General features: G+C 39.2%; 1 protein-coding gene across 1 annotated transcript; it reads right to left on the reverse strand.

The window, feature by feature from the left end:
- Positions 1-760: 760 nt before the first annotated feature.
- Positions 761-14,990, reverse strand: LOC306850303 (nuclear exosome regulator NRDE2-like). Its single transcript, XM_079385867.1, has 15 exons — positions 14,839-14,990; positions 13,918-14,038; positions 12,685-12,802; positions 12,126-12,296; positions 11,508-11,651; positions 8,644-9,112; positions 8,147-8,561; positions 6,856-6,989; positions 5,420-5,543; positions 4,988-5,160; positions 4,410-4,802; positions 3,079-4,007; positions 2,002-2,143; positions 1,841-1,912; positions 761-1,517 (listed from the first exon to the last, which is right to left on the reverse strand). Exons 2-15 carry the CDS (start codon positions 13,976-13,978, stop codon positions 1,392-1,394), a joined length of 3,471 nt encoding a protein of 1,156 aa, XP_079241993.1. The 5' UTR covers positions 13,979-14,038; positions 14,839-14,990; the 3' UTR covers positions 761-1,391.
- Between the last annotated feature and the right edge of the window lie 115 nt (positions 14,991-15,105).

Below are 15,105 nucleotides of genomic sequence, written 5' to 3' on the forward strand. Positions count from 1 at the left end.
CTGTTTGTCAAATTACAAATGTTAACACGTTTACAGATAGACGTTATAAGTATCACGTGAACTGAGTTTGGTTGAGCATCACACAACAACCACTAAAGCTACTGTTTATCAGAAATTGTGCTATTAATGAAAAAAAAAACAGATGAAAGTAACAGTTACTGTGGATGTAACTCAAGATGTTTTGTAAGAAAATGGTAATGAACATTTTTAAATACACCACCAGATGGAGTTCTTTCACAAAATTGTGACACTCCTTTTATTTATTAAGAGACATCACGTGATAATTAAAATTGAAAATAAATTTAATTTGTAATCCCGTTTCCGCCCCAATACTGGATAAAGAGCATAGTCATCATAAGATGTCTTCCCTAAACTTGTCAAAGAAAAGCAGTGCAGGGATAATGCTTGTTTGTTTCATTGTAGAAATAGCACAGGACTTTTAATGCACTGCTTTTCAAATAAATTACATGAAACAATCTTTTAAAAATCTGAAAACACTAATACACTACAAGTACAATCATGTATTTAATTAAGAAGTATATTAAGGAGCTATACTTGTAAGAGTAGACAGTAGTCAACATTTGAAGTGGATCAAAAAAGTTAATGATACACCATGTTCTTCCAGAGCCCTTTAGTCAGCTCCTCATGACCTTTCACAGTAAAATGAAAAGAATTAGCTGTGAAGAAACTTGTGCTAGCTTTGTTATACCTACCACAGAAGTGTTGTTGGGTAACATTTCACAAGACATAATGACATCAGTTCCATCTCGTACTTTTTAAAACAAAGAGTAAACCCAAACATTACTGTGATGAGGTCCAAACATATCCCCCTTTTCACTATGGCACACTCACACTGGCATAATGAATACATTTAGACAGTTTGGATGAAGAACTGAAAGCAACAAACATGAAAAACCCAATCCTCCTTTTACCAACTATTTCATATCAGTTCAATGCATGTCTTAAATCTCAGTTTCAAATCCTGTACCTCCTGCCAGTCAGTTTAGCAGAAAGTTCAGCATGGGGGAGATGAAAAGACTAAGCTGCAGTCTGAAGATCAATATAGAGCACTGCAACAACCTCTTGGTATTTGAAGATAATCCTAATCTGAGTTTGTAAATTTGTGGGTCAAATGCAGGACATTGCGAGAAGGTATTGATGCCCTCTGCTGGCCAAAAGAAAATATTTGCTTTTTGTAGCTGGCTTTAAACTTATTCATAATGAAAAGTCATTCAACTAACTGAAAAATTAAACCATGATGAATTCTCAAAATCATTATATTCAAAAAAGAGATACATCTTAATACTCAATATATAATTTATTTCCAAAATCATGGAAAAATAAATAATTTTTTTTTTTTTTTGCTGTTGTTATGGGAAGGGTTTTGATGGCTAGTCCTCCAGCAAGATGTCCACCTCCTCCATGGGCACTCTGAGACGCAACTCCTTCTCAGTCATAAGGTCTAAAAACTCTTGCACACGTTCAGGGAACAGCTGCACTGCGTCCATGTACAAGCCCTGCAAATACACACACATGTACAAACTGTAACACACATGAAGAGTCTGAAAGTAAAGTGTTAAGTGTGCAGACATGTTCACAGTAACATAATTCTCAGTACCTTGTGTAATTATAGAAGTTATAGTATCATTATTATTGAAATATTGTTATATGCATGTGTCAATTTTATTTAATTTCTTTATTTTCTTAAATATGTGGGTATATAGTATTTATAGAGTTGTAACTTTTAGTTTTAGTTACTTTTTCTTATTTGTAAGTCGCTTTGGACAAAAGCGTCTGCTAAATGACAAAAGTAAAGTAAAGTAAGTATAGCTTATCTTACCTTTACCCAGGGCACTGCCTGTAGGGCTTTGTAGAAGATTCCACTGCCCCTCTCTGCATTCCCATCACATACCTGTAGAAAACACACAAGGAAGCAGCTCACACCCCCATACCTATGTTATTTCTGAACATTTCTCAACTGTCATGTGTTTACAACTTTACCATGAAGTTCAGATACATTCTCCAGAGCAGAGGACACTGGGCCCCATGTTCTGTTGCTGTAGTGTTTTCAAACAGACTGCGGATACGGTTGCTAAGACCATTATTTGGCATGGTGGACAGGGCTTCTCCAGGAAGATGAGACCTGGACAAAGATAACATCAGTTACTAAACTAGATTTGTGTTATTACTCAGGTAGCTAACTTTTAAATAACTTTAAATAATTGGCTCGGCAAAAATCTCAACCAACTCTTCTTCCGCCATGGCTTTAGGGTGACCTGAATGAGATCACTGACTGTAAGAGAATATATTAAAAAGCTGCTATAGTGACCTTTGCTGCAACGCTGAGAATGCAGCACACTTGTCACATTTTGAAATGTACTTTGACACATTAGCTACAATGTTAGACTGAGCTTTGCCAGAAGTGTTTGAAAATGAAACGAAAGGAAACAAAATGAAATGACAAGAAAACAAAAGAAAAAGGAAATTAAACATAATTGACCCTTCGCAAAAACCCACCCTCCTTAGTCACTGTTGCTATGTCCGACCAGCCATGCTGCACTCACACAACATGTTCTCACGCAGTAAAAATTACACTGCAAAGCAAAGAGGAAACTGACAACACACTGACAGAGCAGGTTACTTCTGGTAAAAAAGGTCTCAGCTTTCAAATTATGACATTTTTTAAAAGAAATTCAAACAATAAATACCGTTTGGTGGCTTTTTAATGTGTCGTGACAGATCAGTGTATTGCCTCAGACAGTTCAAGCGGCACGTGAATGATTATCTTTTCATATTCACTTGAAACATGTAATAAACATGAATGAACATCAGAACTATTTATTTCAACCGCGAAAAGATGTCAATACACACAATTTTCAAGTGTAAGTCCACCAAAGTTAATCTACTCTCCAGTCTGAGTTTTTTTGTCGGACAAAATGGCAGATTCAGCGTTATGATTGGTGAGATCGCCTATCAATCAAACTCTTTGCGAAGGGTCAATTGAGAGAGAAAAAGAATTAAGAAAAAAATGAAACAAATGAAAGTTCAATAAAGCTTACAAGAACTCTTTTTCCTCACCCCTGAACAGAGTCCAGCATCTGTCTCAGTCGTCGCTCTGCAGTAATGGCGAAAAGATACGGCACAACACTGTTAGTTTTCTTTGCCACACTGTGGAAAAACCTGCGGGCACGGCCTGCGCTGTGATAGCGGTTCTCTGTTTGAAGGTACAGTTGCCATAATGAGGCGCTGGAGGGCAGTAAGGAGAGGGCATCTGTAAGAGCCAGTCTTAGCCGAGAGAGAGGAAACACACTGGTGTTGGCATGGTGGCGCAGCAGTGCTACATGCTGGACAGCGACAGACTCCCAGTCTGAAAAGGCCTTGGGTCTCCTCAGAGATTCATCTGTTACTTCTAAATTCAAGTTACTGGAAAACAGTTTTTGGATGACCTGAGTGTACACAGCATCAGCTGCATCTATCCCCACTGTGAGATACTGAAAAAGCCCATAACATCCTACCAGGCTGGACATCCTGTGGCGTTTCTTTGGAGCTCCAGCATTGCTGCCTGTGCTCTGCTCAGGTAAAAAGCTCAAGAGGGCCTGCTCATAGGTCTTTCTGGCCTTCAATATGGCCACTGGGTTGATCTGGCCAGCGAAAGGTGTGTAGGCAGCACCCTCAGCTAATTTAGTGAGAATGTAGACAGCTTTGGAAATGGGGACTGTGCCGCTGTTTAAGGCCTGCTCTACCTCTAACTGGGCATAGAGAAAGCAGAGGTTACAGAGAACAGGATCATTATGGCCTCTAGTCACGCCCATGCCCAAGGCAGTGTCAAATACTTTGCGTGCCTCCTCCAGATTACCTAGAAGCCACTCCAGATGGGCATACTCTCTCCAAAGTGCTAGGCTGCCCCTGTTATCTGGCTCTTTTAGCAGTCGTTTCGCTAGCCGTTTACTACGCTTCCCCTGAGACTTCAGTCGCCTTTTATTTCCACTGCGTAGACATCTCAGCACCTACAATAGAAAAGCAATGGAGAAGGTTGTAGACTAACACAAACATGAAAGTAAAGAAGTCAAGAAAAAATTGTGGCTCTGACAATAACTTTAAAGAAATATCAGGGTTGTAAAATTAGAATTTATATTTATATAAATCATATGAATCATGAGATTATAATTACAATGCAACACAAATATAATATATAGTAATATTAAATATTATATTATAAAATTATACAATTTTATATAATTTATTTTGTATTTAATATTATAATTGGAGGATATGACTACTAGTCATGAAAATATTTTTTATATTATTATTATGAAAATAATGCCACAATGTATTGCTTTTTTTTGTTGTTGCATGAATTATGACCTGTTCAGTTCTCAAGAAATGTCGATTTATAGTTTTGCTCAAACCTTTAGTTTCTCATACTGCAGCCAGCAGAGGGTAATAGCAGCTTGATCCTGTACAGAGACGAGTGGGAGAGTTTGTTGTAGAACGTACTGGAGAAACTCCTCCCCTGCTTTACACAGCCCTGCCTGCCTCCTGCAGTTACTCAGAAATGTCATGTGACCCACTGCACAGGTCCCAGCCATTGGGAGGTCATGAGAGGTCAGTGGTCGCTCCGGGTCTGGACCCTCTTCAAGGAAGGTGAGATCGTCCAATAGAATGTTTGAGGAAGAGGTTGTAGATAACCTTCCTGAAGGTCCAGGCAGACCTAGGAACTGCAGGAATGACAGGATCAACTGCAGCTGGAGATCTGCTCTGTCCACACGAATCATAGATGGGCCGATATCATCAAACAAGACCTGCATGGAGACAGAAAGAGATTTAAGCATAAATGGACCATTGATAACATCTTACAAATATTGTAGTTAATTTGACTATGCATATAAATTAGTTGAGCATGTTGAAATCCATTTTGAACAAAACTGCTAAATCATCTGCATATTTCATTTGGGCCTACTCATCAGGTTGTCAACAAACATCTCACCTGCCTGTCAGGGTCCTCACAGTCCTCTTCTGATTGGCCCTTGGTTTTATCTGGTCTCCATGGCAACCATTGGTTTGCCTCTCGTGATGCCTCTACATCTAACCAGATCTTCCATTTAGGCCAGGTCTTGTCTTTGATCTCGGAGTCGTCCTGCTCTTCTTCGTCATCCTCATCTGCAGGCCACAGAGTTCATTGTAATGTTAGCCCTCACAATCGATAAAAAAAGACTTTGATTTGGGGGTGGGAGAAGGGGTTGATGTTTTGGAATTGAGCATCAAAAAGTGTGTTGGTCAACTCTTTGTCACAAGTACTCCCTATTACTCATGTCCGTGTAAAATAATCAGAAATACCAAACATCAAAATACCACTAGCTATGCTACATTGAATTGGCAAAGATCTACATCTTTGTGCATGTGTGTTTGAATTGAACACCTGGCTCAGTTGGAATCACCCATCCTCCTCTCTCCTGCTGAAGCATCCAAGCCTTCCATCCCCGAGCTCCCCGTTCCCCAATCCTGGGCTCTCCGCTGTCCCAAAATGGCTCAAAAAAATCCACCTGGACAAACAAAGAAATACAAAGATAATAAATAACCTAATAACACAAGTACAGCAAATAATACAAAGTTCTCTCACGTTTTGACCAATGGATTTTCATAATTTGTCCATTCATTCATGATTACTGGATAACAAATGTTTTAATAGAATTTCTACCCTTTCTTCATGAAATATTTAGAACTAACCATACATGCAAAAAAATCTGTATTTAAAATTTGGATTTTTAAAAAACTGGTATTTTCAGGTTTTCAATAAATGATGCATTTGTAGAATCACTAGGCGGCAACACTCCCATTCACATAAAAGTGCTGTAAAGTGTGTACTCAGCTGAACGTTGAAGCTGGTCGTTTAATTTGCAGTTATCACTCAACACCAAGCGCCAAAACTACCTCATACTGCAGCAACAAACCCAACCAGCACTGAAAACCTGTTCAACCAATCACAGAAAGACACCAGGAGTGGTCAGCCAATCACATGCTGACTTAATTATTAATGCAGCAGTGATGTGCACTACCCACCAGTCCATGTCACTGATTGATGTCCCCTAAATTTCAAGGATAAGAAATGCAAAAGGAACACAGGTTGGCAGTTATTTACCGTGAGTAAGAATGTGGGGTGGGTATAATATCACCGGTCCTTCAAAGATTGAAATGCGAATCATGTTTTTAATAACCAACAATCAGTTTCCGATCATATCAAGTTCATGTTGAAAGCGTTTAGGACAGGGAGCGTTTTGACTCTCTAGGACTCTTTAGGTCTTGCTCAGCAGAACGTGTATGCAGCTGTTGACAGGACAGATATTTCTGCTGTTGAAGAAAAGTTTGTTTTAAAAAGCAACAGTGCATGTGAATATGCCTCTTCAGCAAATCCTATGACCGAAACAAAGAGGATAGAGCAACCACAGTTCCATGTGAACACGCAAACTCGTCTTGCTGTACATTGTTATCTCTCAGTTCTATACACTTTTTAAAAATGTAAAAAAAATTTTACAACACATTCCATGTTTATCTTAAATTAAATTCAGGGTTACAGTGAAAACTACATATTTTGAGTTTGTGGATTTCGTGAATAATTAGTTGGATTATTCTGTCTTAAAGAAGCACAATATAATTAGGCAGGTTAGGACCCGAGTTGGAAACATTGCGGTGCTGACATTAGACACATTCAAAAACAACAAGTCAGAGTGAAACCGAATGGTAAAGAATGCCAAAGATGTTCATCTGAAGTTGTATGGTGTTGCTGCGAAGAGAAATTAAAGGACATAACTTTTACAAAATTGTTTTGATGCGTTTGTGTTTGTGTGTGTGCTGTACCTGTTGTCTAGTGGGAAGGTCTTTCACACTGTCTGGCTTGAAGAAAGTGAAGTCCAGAAGCGCTTGGAAGAGACACACAGCTTTCTCAGTGTGACCCGCCTGCCGCAGGAAATGGCACTGCTGTAGAAAGATATCTGCCAGACAAGAGAGAACACTTTGTTACATTTATGATCACAGATATTTGTGAAATGAGAATAATATGATTGAAATAAAAGTTTTATCAATACAGATATAGATATAGGTAATACTGCAGTGCCACCTCTGAGCACAAGAGGGCAGCACAGAGTCACAGAGCTGATCAAGGAAAATTTTCCTCAAAAACTATCTTTTTCTCACCCACGTTGTTCCATACCTGTATGACTTTTGACCCAAGAAACATAGAAATGGTTTAGAACAACACGAGGGTCAGTAAATGATGAACAGATTTTATTTTCTAGATGAACTATATTCCTTTCAACTCATTTCAGAACCTCAGATGTGCATTCAACATTGACAATCCACCTAATAACAGACCTCATAATCAGTCCGGTCTAATCTGTGTAAAAATAATTGTATGTAAATTTCAACTCAGTTGAGCAAATTTGGGCCCAGGGAGTGCTGATCCAGATACACACTGCACACTGACCAGATCTATGGAGGTAATTGTTTAATTAGGCTAATTAAGAAGCCAGTGATAGAGTACAGAACAGCAAGGGGACTGGCTCAAAATCTGATCATCCATCCATACACACACACACACACGTCACAGAGATGTTAACGCCTGTTCATTTTGACAAATCCCAGTACAGGGAAGCCCAGGACAGTGATGTTTGTGTTCTGACTCTCTCTAAACAGACCCACGCAATACACCCTCTAAACTAGCTGACAAGCAACATGACAATCTACTTAAAAACACCACATCATCACCTTTTACTGTTGCCTGCCAGTGGATCCCTGCCACACACACACACACACACACACAAAGGTTGGACAGCCAGAAACATTGCACAAATTGTACATGAGGTGCTTAACTCTACAAATATTTATGCATGTAATCAAAACAGGTTTACAGTTTCCACCAACTGCTATCACAGCAACATGAGGGGAGGGAGAGAAAAAAAATACCCACGGCTGCAAATTCACATCTAAACAAGTGAAACTCAAAACTATGACAATGCAAAAATGACCTGAGGACACTCAGAGACATTAACAGGAACATGGTGGAAAAGCTATCGGGAGAGTCTAAAAGTTGCTCAACACATATAAAATGTAATTATGTACCAAATTTGCTAAGTATAAAATATTGCTATACCTAAGAGGTCTTCCTGGGTGCCTGGAAGTGAAGGGTGAGACACCATACTGCCATCTTGGACTGCACTGAGCGTGCTTAAACACTTTCCGAACACGCTGTTGACCTTTGACACCGAGAACGTGCTGAAATGACTCTGTGTGAAGAGAAGATACTTCCTCCATAAAGGTGCGCTGTTTGGATGGATGAACACTAGTTTCTTCCACTCTTTCTGCAGGGTGGCAGGCTCCCATAGTTCCTTGTACAGACGAAGTTTCTCCAGTTTCAGATCCACGTTGGCAGGATTACTTTCCACTGCCCTGTCCACAATGGATAGCTTCTTCTCCAGCACAGCACGAAGAGACATCTTCTTCATCTCACCATCATTTTCAGTGTCAGTGGCAGCAGAGAATGAACTAGAACCAAAGGCCAGTTCATCCTGATCAGAGACAAAGAGAGAGAGCAATTTAAGTTAGGCAAGGAAACAACGAAACAGGCACCTTTCCTCTCTGGAGGCCTACCTGGAAGTGTACAAAGTCCAGCCACAGCTGTGTGTCTGTAGGATTCTCCCGTAGCTTCCTGTTAAACGCCTCCACCTGTGCACTCAGAAGGGTGCTGCTGCTCCCTTGAGCCTCAACGTCCTTCTGATCTCCCTTGACCTCTGGTTGACCCTTGCCCTCCAACCAAACAGAGGTTCCACGGTCATAGATGCCCAGTGGATTTAACCACGATACGAGTGCCAGGGTGGAAGAGCCCTGCTCTTCAGTGCAGGTTGAGAGCTTAATGTAAGTATCAGAGCTGATGGCATTGCCCTCAGAGAGTACAGGTAAAGCAGGCACACTATCTGACTGGAGCAGCTGACGGGTGGAAGGACAGAAATAGCGCTCGGGTTTCTTGTCCAGTCGCTTCTTCTCTGGGCCACCATCATTCCAGTTCACAGCCTGCATCCTGACGTCTAACCCCAGGCATGAGCCTCCCTTCCTCTTATACCTGAAAAGCAAAAAGAATGCTGAACTTGTGAAGAACCACTGAGCTTTTTCCTCAAAAACAGTGCAGAAAATATGAAGAAACTTTTTAGATTCCATCTGGGCCTACTGACAGATGAAGGACAAAGTAAAAACAGAAGTTGGCAGGTGTCTGAGTGCGGATGAGATGACTGGAGAAAGTGAAGGAAAGAGATCGAAGACAAGGGATTTGTATCCTCTTTGGAGCAGCACCTGACCTTCTCAAGAAAAAAAGTGCTGTGATGCACCTCTGTACACTCCTTCTGTACACACTCTTCACACATGATACCAATCAGCTTTAGAGGAGTGTGTATGGGGGGGATGTCAGGAGAGAGGGACAGTGAGAGAGAATGTAAGTATTGATTGTGGTCTCTTAAATTACAGATGGCAGCTCTGACACCAGATTAAATCTGATAGGAGCTGGAGAACAGCCAGGTGTGAGATTTGTTGCCTCTGAGCAGCTAATAAACCCTTCACAATAGCCTGCATTGCCAGAACACTGGAGTAAATACGATTCAGAACAATGCTTATGGAGAGCACAGGCACAGAACTTTAACTACACCTGCATAATGACATCAAAATAGACTAGCTTTACATTTCCAGAAGGAAACATCAGTTTAAGGCTTTGGTTTTGCATAAATGAAATGAGCCATTAGAACCGATTTGCCACTGTCATAGCACTCAGTACGCACCTTGATTTTTTCTTACGGCTAAGCATGAGAATCAACACATAAATTGACAACGCCTGTTCAGTAAAAATGTGGCTATAGAAGCTTGAATAGATGCAAGACAGAGAAGACTAATAACTATCCAGTATGCCAGTGGTGTCCAATCCTGCTCCTGGAGGGCTGTATGCTGCCAAGTTTAGCTCTAACCAGCTCCAACACACTTGGTTGGAAGTTTCTAGTGAGTCTGAAGACCTTGATTACTTTGGTTTAGGTGTTTAATTAGGGTTGGAACTAAACTCTCAGGTTTGGACACCTCTGCAGTATGCAATATCACAAAGATTTTAAAAGGCAAACATTTTAAAAGTGAGCGTGTTTATACTGATAACTATCAAAACATAAACAGACATGTGCATATTTACAAATTACAGGTAAAGGTGTTTACATATAAAGCAAAACTGGGGGAACAGGTAAAATCTTATTCCCTGACACTGTTTTACTCAAACCATTAAAACAAATGCTATTAAAAGTATTTACATAAATTAATTACATGTTGTCAAGTTATTAAGCATAATTGGTGTAAGATATGCATGTAAACATACTACATGTACTCAAACTGTAATCACTCACTTAATCTATGAATCAAACAGTCAAATACTAAGGAAAGCTGCTGAAAAATAGGTCATATTATATATACATGCAATGCGCTTGCCTACACTTAATAAAGTTAGCCAATATAGACATTTATTAAAATGAACTCACACAAACTCAGTAGCCTATTACAAACAGAATCCCTCAAATAAAAGTTGGTTAACACATCAAGTTAGGTTCTGTTTATTCATGGCAGGAGCTTTGCGCATCTGTTTTTGAACACACTTCTCATGTATGAAATGTATCTGTACACATAATAGCAAGAAAAGCTTGATGTGTACTGGCAACTAAATATTATTTAAGGGTATTCTATTCATTAGGGTATTCATACAGAAGTGTTAGTGTTGTCATCAAGTTTCATTCATAAAATGACATACTACTTAATAGCCTATAAGCAAGCTTAACTGTTATATACCAGTTTGACATAAAATTCAATTAAAAAGGTTTGTGTAGGTAGGTAAAATACAGTAAAACAATGTATTATTTTTAAAATGCAACATGAACATTAGCAAACTTAGCTTTTGTAAGAATATAAAGCAAAACATAAATGTGCCAAAATTAATGGAATTAAATAGCATAAACAAGTATTTCCACTCTCGACTAGCAACAGCAGTATTATTCAGTCGACTAGTCTCACACATGCCTTTTTGCAAAGGTCACACTTTTTTTCTGAGAAAAAACGTTTAAATGGAGTCTGCATGTTGATCATTAAATTAACTGCAATTGTGAAGTAAAAAGAAGTGCAATAAAAAAAACTGTGTGTCTCAAAGGGAGGACAAAAAGTGCTTCTGGAGTTGGAATGCGGAAAATTTTATGTGGATCTCAAAGGGTTTCTGCAAACAGAAGCTGGGGTTATAAAAGCAGTTGAAAGAGACACATGAGCACAACACACACTGCAGCTCTCTCGTACACACACAGTCGCAGTGCTCCCCTGCATTATGGAGCGTCTGGCACCTGCTGCTGCTGCTGAGACTGGCTGACCTTCAGAGAGCCAAACAGAAAGAATGAAAGAGGAGAGCATCTGTGTGTGAGACAGACAGACACACAGATAGTGAGTAAAGTTACCTGGCTATGTCTCCCCTATAGAGGGATTTGTATTCCCAGTTGGCACAGTCAGCTCTTCTGTCAATACAGAAGGGGGAGTCAGTGGGGGTCTGGAGGTCATCCAGCCACATAAAGGTCTCGCTCACCCGAACTTGAGCTTCCTCTCTGCAGCCAAGAAGATGAAAGACAAGGACATTAAAAACAACACACACCACCATCCAAAAATCCAGGGTTAAAAGCGTCTTAAATAGACAGTGCAGAATTATGGTTGATGTTTTGTGCATTTTAATGTTCTAAAAAAAATCCATTGAACAATCTTTGTAAGGCACTTGCAAATCTTTCGGACTCCCCCAAAAGGAACAGTTCACCCAGCAAACTGAAATGACCTGCTTTTGTTGTGTACAAAATAGCTGCATTATCTTTTTGCTACATTTCCACTTTAATGTTTAGTGGAAGCAATAAAGTCATACAGTTTGAAACAGCAGAATATATAACGACAGGATTTTCAGTTTTGGGTGAACTGCCCCTTTAAGAGATTAAATGTGTTAAGTCTTTTAAGCCTGATATAGATGTAAGTGGATACAAAGATCAGAGACTGACTGTGGATCAATGTACTGCGGGATTTTTCTATGAACACACCTGTCAGCGTTCTCCTTTTTTAAGAGGTCGCTGGGGTAAACCGTGTCCGATTCAGATCCACTGCTCTCAGAGTTGTCTCTGTTCTTCTTCTTCTTGTGTTTTTTCTTCTTTTCTTTCTTTCTCTTCTTCGATCTGCCATGGCTGTCTTCTCTCTCTTTATGCTTCTGCTCTCTGGATAGACATAGAAAAGGAAGTTCACTGTGTGTTTGATTATGTATACATGTAAATATTTGCCAAACTAGGTACAGCATTTCAAGCCTGGTCTATAACAGGCAAAACAAAAAGAAAAATTATTTCTGATTTACTTGTATATGACTTTTTCATTTTCCTTAATGCACTTTAATGTTGGAAGGACAATGAAACATTTAGCACAGCTTCAGCTTTGAAATAAGTTCAATTAAAATTCTATTTTTGTTTCATGCATATTTTATTTATTTATTCATTCACAAGATTAAGCTTGAAATCAAATAATAAAATCCCTTTTTGTTCTTTAATTACACAGGTGCTAAACTTAATTTATTTAGTGATTAACTGCACTGCGCTTTAAGGATCAGATGACCTTGTGTCTGCTGGTTCTTCTGCCTCTGCTTGCACTCTCTCTGTGGCCCGCTGGTGAGTTTTCAAAGCATCTTCTGTGCTGAAGCTCTGATTACTCAGCCATTCCAGATCTGCTGGAGCTGAGAGAAGAAACATTCAGTCAAACCAATTTAGCTCAGCTGGCCTCTTAAGAAGTGAATAAATCAGTCAGTCATGACAGACAGCCTGCCCAAACGAAGCAAAACCTCAGAAGAGTGCATCTGATGTGATTTGCATACAAAAAAACTGTCCATTAAAGAGGGTTGATTCTCTTAAACAGTGAGAAAGACAAAAAAGGCATGATGCTATCTATTATTCTGTGGACAGCCTGGGAAGAAGCCAGATGCATTGCTGACCTGGCCGATATTCTGCACAAATACCCCACGGCAGCAGAGGTTATCTGCATGCAAGGGCAGTTTGTTCTTTTCTACTGTACTCAATGTGAGAACAGTCCTTTTCCAATCATTTGATATTGATTAGTTGGGATGTGTGTTTTCATTTAGCTTATTAAGTGCTCAAAGATGGGATCCACTCAAACAGAACGGCTGACTGATTGCAGTGCGTTGAACTGCAGCCAAATCCATAAAGGTCCAGTATTTGGCATACACGATCATTTGTGATGGCAGAATATGTGCTAGTTAGTGGTGCATGTAATCATCACTCCAACTATTGCTCACTTTGAACAAAACCTAGTATTAAACTTTGCAGTGTAACTTCTCACAAATATTTGCGTATGGCCAAAATCTAGTGTATTATAACACTGCTACAATAAAAACAGAAAATAGTTCCTAACAAGATGAACAATGCTTTTGTACTTTGAATTACTTACATTTTAGAATAATCAATGAGGCATTGTCTTTATACTTTAAGAGAATTGAGGAGCAGAGATGCTTCAGAAAAGATTTAGTTCAATGCAGTACATTCCAACATATTCATCACAAATCACTGATAAATAAGTATAATATTACAGATGAGCGAAAATTACCATAAAATTAAAACTGACGCTAAAATTAAACTTAAAAATAAAGTCTGTTACGCACATGTTAATCGACGTGTAATGCATCTGCACTCGGTTACAGTAAATCATGCAGCGTTCACAGTAATAATCAACACAATTGTTAGGCTTTCGTTACAGGTTCTCTATCGTTAATGCAATATTAAGTGAACCTGACCTGATAGTGCACGAAGCTCTGAGCGCAGGTTAGAAAGAGCTTACCTCTATCCCCAGTAGAGCTGTTATTGCATGACAGTCCAGCGAAGGACGGGAAAAGAGACATGTTTCTTCAGTTCACACAGATCAACACAGACGCGCGCCGCTTACGTCATCCGCCTGCGACCTGGAAGGAAAGCATGGAGCGAAGAAAAGAATCATTTTTGCGAATCGGATCTTTTGAACAGTTTGTCTTAAAGAACCAGTTCCAAAAATGATTCAGCAATTAATTAATGCTATGAAATAATTACATAGATGGGGGTTCACAAAAAGAGTCATTTAGAACCTAATTATAATGTATAATAATACAATCTGCAAACAGTACTAAAGTTCACTTTCTAACGTTATCTCAAAAAAGTTTCATCTTTAAACCAACTCTATTTCTATGCGTGTTGATAAAATATCACACAGGCCAAGTCATATATTTATCAGTTAATTTGTCATTTTCCTCCTATTATTATAAGCTTGGATATCACCCCATTAAATCATCCAAATCCAAAAACTGGGATCATGAACTCATTCATCGGTTCTCAGGTGAATCAATTTGATTCGATAATCGCTCGAAAAGGTTCAGTCCACTGCGTGAAGAAATATTAATTTAAAGGATTTTAGGATTAGTGGGGGGAAATGTTTTCCATAGCGATGAAGACATTTTAAGAAGTTTTATTGTACAGTTGACTGAGAACAAAGCTCAAAAGTTCATATATTATAGTAATAGTTTTGCAAAAGTTTAATGCATATATTCAACAAAAGGATTGGTCCTAGTAAGTGCAAATCTTTCATTATTATCATCAAGTTCAAGTTGAGCTTTATTGTAACTATATCATAACAAATATCATAACATCGATATACAGTATTTATTTATTTCCGATGCCGCAACAGAGTTTATTTTTGTGTCCAGGTGGCTTTATGTTACTTTGTGCTTACCACTACTTCCTAGAAAACTCATTTAAACCTTAACTTTCTGGATGTGAAGGAGTCTCACGGTGAGTCTATAATATGAGATCGGATCCCAGGAGAGAGATTTAATCAGCCCTGTCCTGTCTCTAACCGAAGGGCTTGTTGATCCGGGACACACTGAGCGCAATGGCTTGACGCATTGCAGGTCTAACGTAACCAATCAGAAACGCTGTTACAGTCGCGAGCGGATTGCAGGTCTCAGCTGGCCAATCAAAAAAGCTGTGACATGCTGAG

This window comes from Barbus barbus (assembly GCF_936440315.1).
Source record: "Barbus barbus genome assembly, chromosome: 30".
Taxonomy (NCBI): Eukaryota; Metazoa; Chordata; class Actinopteri; order Cypriniformes; family Cyprinidae; genus Barbus; species Barbus barbus.

What these genes read in the sequence shown, in the direction of transcription:
- LOC306850303 (XM_079385867.1), bottom strand. Translation starts at nt 13,978, where the DNA reads ATGTCTCTTTTCCCGTCCTTCGCTGGACTGTCATGCAATAACAGCTCT. An exon ending in CACCCAGGAAGACCTCTTAG is followed by an intron (nt 6,990 to 8,146) that starts GTATAGCAATAT and finishes CTTGTCTGGCAG; the next exon opens with ATATCTTTCTACAGCAGTGC. An exon ending in GAATGTATCTGAACTTCATG is followed by an intron (nt 1,913 to 2,001) that starts GTAAAGTTGTAA and finishes TGTTTTCTACAG; the next exon opens with GTATGTGATGGGAATGCAGA.